General features: G+C 31.1%; 1 protein-coding gene across 1 annotated transcript; it reads right to left on the bottom strand.

The window, feature by feature from the left end:
* Nucleotides 1–4,155: 4,155 nt before the first annotated feature.
* LOC120088640 (G-type lectin S-receptor-like serine/threonine-protein kinase LECRK3) lies at nucleotides 4,156–6,941 on the bottom strand. The gene has a single exon (XM_039046056.1). The coding sequence runs from the start codon at nucleotides 6,743–6,745 to the stop codon at nucleotides 4,298–4,300; it is 2,448 nt and encodes an 815-aa protein (XP_038901984.1). The 5' UTR covers nucleotides 6,746–6,941; the 3' UTR covers nucleotides 4,156–4,297.
* Nucleotides 6,942–10,125: the final 3,184 nt, after the last annotated feature.

Genomic DNA, 10,125 nt, shown 5'->3' with positions numbered 1-10,125 from the left:
ATTATGCATCTTCTTCTTATCTAGTCAATATGAGATTTTGTTCGCGTTCCAATATAAATAATAAATGTATCAATTTAAACTATAATTTTTTTAAAAAAATATGTCAATTAGTACTTCAATTGAAATATATTCGAAGAATATTGTATCAATCGAACTCCTACATTGCATAAGTAAATTAATTTAGATTTTATTTAGATTACAATTGAAAATGGTTCATGTATAAATTTTTCCATATAGACTTCTTTAAATATCATATTAACAAAATGGTCTATTATAATTGATATATAGACAATTTTTAAAGATAACCTAATCAAAAGTCAAAATTTATTCAATTATGAAAATTTAAAGATTTAATTGATAAAATTTTATTTAGAGGGATTGTAAGAGATGATATAAATTAATTCCTTTACTTCTCGAGAATTAAATTACTACAATCATTAGTTTTTTTTTTAATTTTTTTATTTACAATTTGTGAGGTGGGAGATCGAACATCAAATCTCAAAGTTGATAATATAAATTCATGTTTGTTAGCTTGATAATATAAATTCATGCTTGTTAGCTATACTCATATTAACATTAGAATTTTAATTGATACGACCTTCAAAACTGACGATAAAAATTGATATAATTTTTTTTAAAAGATAAACAAAAACAAAGTAGTCCAGTTGGAAAGACTTAAAAATTTGTCGTCAATTTTTCTCAAATCATTCAAAAGTCACTCTTTCTCCTGAAACAATAATTTATATACTTCATCAATTTCAAAATAAATGTAAAATATACATTCAATTTCTAACATAATTTTATAATATCTCAAACATTTAATTTCTAAAAATCATAATCTCAACTGAATCATGACATTACATAAATTTTCATTTACGATTCCTGAAAATTCATAACAATTTCCCTAAAATCTTAGATAACCGTAAATCCAATGAAATTTTAGAAAATTTAGTTGAAGAATAAACGATTATATAAAATAATCACTCACGGTTCTATTGCACTAAATTTTTTAATCACAAGTCATCTAGATCTCCAGCTAACCTGAAGTAATAATTTTATAAACCAAGGCATCAAGATTTTGGGTCACCAATTAAAGCATAACATCACTTTTTTAACAACAAACCTTAATTTTAATTTCGTCCATTATTATTATTATTATTATTTTATGAATTCAACCTTAATTCAACCATGTTTTTGTCTTCATTCTGGTTGAAACAAGTATGCTACTAGATGTTTCTTAGGATGTTGATTATGCAAATTATTTTTTTCTAATATTCAACGATTTTATTTTTTTGACATGCTTTCTTTACTAATAGTTTCCCAAATTTGAATGAGGTGATTGATGTTGTCTTGCTAAGATTGTTGCTTTTGTGTTGTGTTATTAGTACGATGGTGTATTCTCGATGAACGACAAAATTCTCGGTGATTCAAGAGTTCGTAAAGCAAGAAGTTTAAACTGTATCTAGTGGCATGTTCTATTAGTGTTTTTGAAGTTTTTGAATCAATCTTGAGAAAAGATCCTTGTCCTTAGGATAGCCTAAGACATTATTGATTGAGAAGGGATTCTCATACTTAAGGGATCCTAAGGTGAATCGAACTGACCAACATTTCACTCCAAACTGTCCGATTCTGACCAAACCGCCCATTTATTATTTTATTATTAGTATACCTTTAATTTTATTATAAATACTAAAATAAAATATCCTACAAAATAAAAAATCTCTCTTTTCAAATATCTTAATGATATTTTCACTCTTCTTTTCAAATCCTAATTTTATGTTGAAATTTTCTATCAGTATTAATTATAAATTATCCTGAAATTTTGTAATTTGCATGGCTGGTATTATTTGAATGGATATTTGTTTGAAGGAAACTAATTAGAACAGAAAAATTAAGAGTGTAGTGCAAAAAAAAAAAAGGTCAAAACTTCATAAAAAAAAGGACAGTTTAAACCGACCGACTGACTCAACCCCAAACCGACTGATTGGTTTGAACAAAATTTTTTTGATGAGTGGTTTTGACTTTTATAAACTGAAGAGGGTGGTTTTTGTAGTAGTTTTCATAGAAAACCGACCCTGCCTGACCGATGCTCACCCCTAACTTGAAGAGATTAATATTTTAATAGAATGATCATATGTGACTTGACCTTAATCTTGGGTGAGTTGTGAACTTCTATTTATGAGGACAGTTTTTTGATTTGTATGGGTGAGAATGACCAGATTCGTCAACTTAATATGCCTACCAATTTAGAGAGATTCGTCCGAGTAGGGTGCCTCACCCTCGTCTAGTTTATAGTTGGACTATAACTGGTTATTCATTTGAGGGATCAGTGGTACTAAAGAGTTTGATGTAACCACAGGGGCAAAACAGTAATTTGACCTAGCTGTAGTTATGAGTGATTCGTGAAGGATTGACTTATTATTGATTAGTTATATCCATGGACACAAAAATATATCTACAGTATGCAGTTGCAAGTCTTTAGTAGAGTCACTTGTAATTAATGAATGCTGATTAATTAATTAAAGAGTTTAGTTAATTAATCTCATATCATTGTAGCTTCTAATCTATAGGTCCATTGTCCCCTTGCTAGCCCACTAAGGAAAAAATAAAGAATAAATAGTTTTGGAATAATTTGAAGTATTCAAATTATTTAAGGAAAATTCTATACTAATGTGATTAATATAAAGTATAATATATATTGATACATTATAATAAATAGTTAATTATGAATGTGATTTATAATTAATACTATGTGTAAAAGAGAAAAATATTTGAATGAGATTCAAATTAATATAATGTTATAATATATATTGATGCATCATAATATATAGTTAATTATAATTATAATTTATAATCAATATGATTTATATAATAGAGAGTGATATATTAGAACATGATTTATATGATTTATAATCAATATGATTTATATAATAGAGAATGATTTATAATCAATACTATATAATAGAGAGTGATATATTTGAGGAAGATTCAAATATTAATTATATGAATGTGATTCATATAAATACTATGGATTAAAACTAATATGAATAAAATTCATATTAAAACTATATTTTATGTGAGAGGATATCATTTGAATATAATTCAAATGAAATTAAATATATGATATTGAATTATTAATTATAATATTATTAATTTATTTATATATGTTAAATGGAATTTAATATATATCTCAAATTGATAATAACAAAAATAACTTCGAAAGGGGAGTTATTAGGCGTTGAAGGGATATGGAGTCATAAGAGCCCTCCTTCAATTCTCTCACATTGAATTCTCGTGTGTGGATTATTCTATAAGAGTTATAGAAAACAAAGATAAATAATTCTCAATCTCTCTCTAGTATTCTTTCGGTAATTTCTTTCTTTCTCCAAAAATCAAGAGGATCTCATAATCCTTTATTCCTTGTTGGAAAATACAAGGAAGAAATTGAAGTACATTGAGTTTGAGGCTCGTATTGCTCTGTATCGTGGAAAGGTTTTGCGAAAAGAAGAATCTCTCTTCTCCCTTTTCATCTCAGCTGTATGCTTATATATCAATGTTCATTTTGTTCGTTTTCTCTGATTTATGTACTTTTCAAAATTGATTATACATCGGTATGACGTTCACACGCTTCCGCGAGGTATTCAATTCCTTCAGTCTTGATGAGAAAGTGTCTCACAATTAGGGGGAGCCTAAGTTTTTCTTCACTAATATTCATAAACTTAGGAGAAGCCTAAGTTCTATTGAGAAAATGTCCCTTATCTAAGGGGAACTTAGGTGATCAATTATAAGTTAGACTCTATGTGTGTCGCTTCTATTTGCCATTATTTTATAGATAAATACAACATTATAAACACTTGACCTTTTTATATTAGTGAGCTTCTATTTGTCATTATTTTATAGATAAATACAACATTATAAACACTTGACCTTTTTATATTAGTGAATTTATCTTTCCCAGACACACTGCCTCCCAAATGTTGGTGGTATATCATAGTTACCAAACTCTGTGTGTTATCCTCTCTGTTCGTTGTTGGTACTTTATTTGTTGTTTATGTGATTGCCAAGACTCTCTGTGGAACATTTGCGTTATGTGTAATGGATCACCTTATTATTTCAATTCTCTTTCCAATGACTTCTTGTTATACCTAAATGGACTTTTAATAGTAAAATAGTATATTCTTTTATTCCACTATACACAGATGAGACATAATTTATCCCTCTACAGATTCATAGTTTTGATCTTTCATATCTAGCAATTATTGGAAATAATATAAAGTAAATTATAGAAAAGAAAGTATTAGGAAATTGAACTAATGAAGGAAGATGGGTGAGGGGGAAAGGAGATTTCAATAGCACCTTCCATCATCTGTAGAACTTTCTTCATGGTGGGCCTTAAGGATGGTTCCTCTTGAATACACCAAATTGCTATCATCACAAACTTCTTCACCCTCTTCAAATCCATCTTTGCTTCCTCATCATTTTCTACCAATAGCTCCACTTTCCCATCTTTGAAGCAGTCATAAGCCCAATCTGCCAAAACCATTTGTTCTTCATCGTTTGCTTTCTCCTCAAAATTCCTTCTACAGCATATAATCTCTAGCAACAATATCCCAAAACTATAAACATCCACCTTCACTGTGATGGGGAGGCTTCTAAACCACTCTGGAGCTACATATCCTTTGGTTCCTCTAATTGCTGTCAAAGCTAGAGTTTGATTTTTTCTCAAAAGTTTTGCCAGACCAAAGTCTGCAATCCTTACGGTAAATGAATCATCCAGAAGGATGTTATGAGGCTTAATATCACAATGAATGATCTGAGTACTACACCCTTCGTGTAGATAACATAGTCCTCTGGCTGTCTCTAAAGCAACTTGAATTCGAACACACCAATTTGGTTTCGAGTTTCCGAAAAGGAAATTTAAAAGAGACCCATTATGCATGAACTCATACACCAACATTCTGTGTTCTCCTTCATTGCAGAAACCAAGCAATCGAACTAAGTTCTTATGGTTTGTTCGAGCAATAGTGCTTACTTCAACTTTAAATTCTTGGTCTCTACCTCCCACCACATTGTTGAATCTTTTAATAGCCACCAAACTATTGTTGTTGCCAAAATCAATAATACCTTTATAAACAGTAGCAAAAGAGCTACACTCCAATTGGTGAATGAATCCACTTGTAGCCTTGTTGAGCTCTTCATAGCTAAAAATCCTCATATTCACACCTAAAATGAAAGGGTTTTTTCGAATGATCTTTGGTTTCCTTTGGCTGAAATGGTAAGCAATGAATAATGTAAGAAGGAATAAGAGAAAGTTTAAAAATACAGAGCTTCCTAATAGAACTGATCCTATGACTACTATTATTGAAGTTTTGTTGCTTTGATTCTGAACAAGATTATTAGATTTGGAAGTAGAGTTATGTTTCCTGACTTTGAGAAGAGATTTTTCATCACTAACATTACGATCCATTCGTCCAAAAATTAAAGGAAACCTCTTCTTCCAACATTCACCATATTTGAAAGTGGAAAGCACACAAAAACAATCATTCAAACAATCATTTCTGCACCATTCCTCACTTACTGGGTTAAAATAGCTATAATCACCTTGAGCCCAATTCGTATTTTCCAAAGCAACAAATTCGAAGTCATCTGTTTCAGGAAAAGATTGATCACAACTTTGAGCAACAAAGTTGGGCTTACAACCCTTGATCTCATCATTTGGATCTAGTAAGACATAGCTAGGTGGACAAGTGCACAATGGCCGCCTTTTATCATCTCCAAACTTACAATAGCTATTAAATCCACAAACACCACTTCCTATGCCATCATTCACCATGATACAGATGTTTACAGGGTCTGACACTTGAGTCCATGTTTTAGGCATAGATGAATTACTTGTCGCTTTTGGGTAAACATACAATCTAAAAATTGCATCATGCTCAAGAATCGCTCGAAGGTAATAATTTTGTGGTGAATGGGCATTTGATACCACGGTTGTAAGAATGGTTTTATTCTTTGCAAGCACATTAATGGAACCAGTGAGATTGAATACAAGCTGGAAGCCAGAGCCTGTAGTGTTACTTGTCCAATAAACTATGTTTATTGTATCTAAAGAGAATGAATGGGGGGAAAGCACGAGATTCCCATCAATTTGCATCAAAAGTTGGAATCTTCCACTAGAGTAATTGGTTTCTGAATAACGAGCCACCAGAGCTTCGCCCATATTCAAAATTTGTGATGGTAAAATTGTATCGGTAGGTACATCGAAGCTTTGCCATAAAATTTCAGAATTAGTGGCAACCAACACAAAGTTTCCACTATCAAGCATTGCAGCATAGGAAACCGATCGATTAGTACTTACCGAGGAACTTACCATCCATATTTGATTGCCTCCCGGATCGTTCAGCACAAGTTGGCCATTATTAGTAAATTGAGTTGTGGATCCTTTAGGTACTAATTTATCGCGATTAGCCGACCAAACCACAGTTTTTTCATCAATTTTGTCGAACCAAATGGCCAACAAAAAACCTTTACTTCCCAACGGTAGAAACCCAAAAGCGAAATCACCAGATTGGGAGACCCAGTAGGAATCATTAGTTTGTTGAGTTGCTGTGAGAGATGAACCCAAAGTTACATTTTTATAAGGCTGAGAAGACGAATAAGTTGGTAAAACAAGAAGAAAAAGAAGAAGAAGGCAATGAAGGAAGGATGGACAGAGGATGTAAAATGATTTGTTTTCAAAAGCCATAAGCCAAATAAGGGTAAGCCTTTGCGAAGATGAATGGCGTGATAACAGTCCATATATAATATAGCCCTTTTTTTCTTCCTTCACAACTTATTTTTTACTGTCATATCAAAAGAATATAAAAATATTGTGATATAAACAAATTTTCTCCTCAGGACTAGAAATATATTACAAAACATATTTCCCAATCTTATCACTCTCTAATTCATTTCTCTCACAAATTATTTAAAAAGAAACAAACTAGCCCAGTTGGGAGACTTGGAATATCTTGTCCTAGTCAACTGCGGTCCTTAATATTTAAAAATTATGTTTCTGCTTGACACATAATTGAGAGGAGAGATGTTGGTCACCACAACTTTGAGTGGGAAAAAACAGAAAAATAAAGTAGACCACAATTGATAGACTTGGAATTTCTAATCAACTTGGGCCCGTCAATTAAATGTTATGATACATACCAAACGACCAAAACGAAACCGTGTTTTAGAAAAATGAGCAAACACATTTTTCTTTGTAAAAATGACTTGGTTATTTCAAACAGAAACTCTAACCATCTAAAATATGATCTAATCTCATGAACTTATATTTTGAATATATATATATATATATATATATATATATAAATAAGTAAAACTATTTAAATCAAGTAACAAATCTAATCTAATTTAGTTTTAAAAAACTATGTATAAAATAATATCATGAAAACAACAATAATTTGGATCTACAAAATCTAACAAACATAATTGAAAATTAATGATTGAAAACTAAAAAGTTATACGGCTCGTTTCCACAATATTAATTTGCCACTAAATAAGCAAATACTCTCTATCTAAGATAGGTATTTAATGAAGCCTACCTCATACTAAGTCCCACATATATGAATTTAAACTTTATCATAGGTTGTTACACATACAAAGCAACTGAAATCTTATTTAGCTTAAATCATGTAAACCAACCAACTGCCTATATCTTTTACCTATACAGAGTTAAAACCATTCTTATACTAAACCTCACAAATAATTCTATTAGTAAAAAAATAATATATTTTCATAGTCATCTAATATATAAATACTATGTATTAAAAAATTGTCAAACATTAATTGTAGATTGTAGCAATGACATCAACACACTAAATTTCATCACCACCACCATATTCACATTCGTCTCCTTCATAATGTCGTATGCTATCTACCCATTCCAATCAACATCGATTCAAATTTTCAGTTCATCTTTTATCCCAATCCTCGTTGATTTAAATTATAAAAAATATATACACATTTACATACTGAAAAGGGAAGGGAAGAAACCTTTTGTTGATTGCACACCTAGACAACATAGCTCTCGAGCAACGGGATGAATCCTTTCTAAAAAAAATTAAGAAAACAACATGGTAATTTTAAATAAATTTAAACCATATCTAATAATTAAAATCCAAATTCCAACAAAATCTCACCTAAACAAGTTTAAAAACTAAAATGAATTTTGCTAAAATAGTGGGAAAATATACTTTCGATTTGATGGAAGCGTTAGATTCTTGGGGTAGGATTGAAAAATTAAGTAAAAGATAGGCCCTACCCATCACGGGTAGGATTGAAAAATTAAGTAGGAGATAGGCCCTACCCATCACGTTATTTTTTTCATAAATTAATTATACCGTTCAAAAAATGGTCATCTTTCTAATTGGATATTTTGTTTTGACCATCTAGTACAATTTCTCAAAATATTAAATTGTAAAGAAAACATATGCGATCGTGAGAATTGGAGTTTCTAGCCAAGATCCTTGGTCTCTTTAAAATAGTTTTTCAAGTGTTTAATTAAATAAATAAGTTATTTTAGAAAAAATTCAAGTGTTCGAACAACCATTCAAAATAAATTTTGAAAAAAATGAGTTTATGAAATAACTTAGAATAAGTACTTAAAATCAATTTTTAGAAAAATGCTTTTAAGTATTTAATTGTTAATTTCTCCTTAATTTGTATAATTCATAAAATTATCAAAACAACCTAAAATTATCTATCTCCCTTCTACTATATATTGTCGTAACTACCACTGCCCCCTGTTGGTCAACTCCAACCAATATCGCCGTTAGTCGCCACCTTCGCCATCGGTCACCTTGGACACCACTATTGCAAAACTTATTTTTAATGATATTTAGAACAAGAATTATTAGAAGGTAAAGTTTGTAATACTTCTTAAAGGAATTTATGGTTAAGACTGCAACACATATGTAAGTTTGAGGTGTAATTTGTTGAAAGTAATTGTTTTCATGAAAATTGATACAATTTGACAAGTTTAAAGGTTTGTTGCTTAATCTTTCAATGTGCTATACTCCAAGTGTACAAGATAAGGTTTATGGTTTGAGATAGGAGGTCTAATGACAAAGAGCAGATGTCTTATCTTAACGAAGAAAATGTATGACAATTACCATTAAGATTAATTTACTTCGGTGCTACAATTTGGTGAGTTATATCTATTGGTTCAATTCTTAATTTGATTAGAAAATATAGCATAGGTTTATATTTTAAAAAGATGAAAAAAACCGGTAGAAAATAACAAAGTTTTTTAAGTGGGTTTTGTTGGGATTTTGGAAAAATTAAAGGCCAATGGCATTTTCGTAATTATTTAGTAGTGACAAACTTGTAATTATCTCTTCTTTCCGAAAGTTATTCTTCCTTTTCGTGTAACTTTTTTTTGGACGTGAGCAGCCGCTGAACCGAGTATAGAAGCAGCCGCCTGGGAGTTTCGTGCAACCGCTGAAGTCCACGAGCCGCTTGAAGCAAAACGTCTGCCGCTGTCCGTGGGTGACGAGGTCTGACATGGGCGAGCGTCCGCGGCGGTGGCGTGGGTGTCCGGCGAGATTGATTTCCGTCCGGCGTGCGAGGTCGACGGCGAGGTGTGGGTTTCGCGTTGGTTCTTGCGTGGAGTGGCAGCAGAGATACGCGTGGGCCTGCGCGTGATTCACCGGTCAGAGGCAATAGCACACTGTTTTTGATCTGTTTTTTCAGAAGGTGAGTATCAGTGGATACAAAGATTACAGATCGGTGATTTCATTGATTATCTGTAATTTGTAAAATTACTTATTGTTCATTAATAAATTAATTCAAGCTGGTTCTCAAAGTGAATTTATCTATCTTGGTGTTAACGTTTTGTTTGGCCACCTAAGTTAGTTCAGAAATCCTCACAAAAACTATCTTTTTTATCCTCTTGAAGGGTAGGTATGTTTGGTTAAACTTTCAAAATGTACTATTTTTTTTCTCCCAGTTTTTAAGAATAGATACATTGGTTCCTAAGTTTTGAAAAGGTAACTTGTTAGTCTCCAAATATGTTTAAAAAGTTCATAGAATAATTTTATCATTTTAAATAAATATATAACCTTTTAAATAAGA

This window comes from Benincasa hispida, chromosome 10 (assembly GCF_009727055.1).
Source record: "Benincasa hispida cultivar B227 chromosome 10, ASM972705v1, whole genome shotgun sequence".
NCBI classification, from domain to species: domain Eukaryota; kingdom Viridiplantae; phylum Streptophyta; class Magnoliopsida; order Cucurbitales; family Cucurbitaceae; genus Benincasa; species Benincasa hispida.
This window is presented reverse-complemented; position numbering and strand designations above follow the sequence as displayed.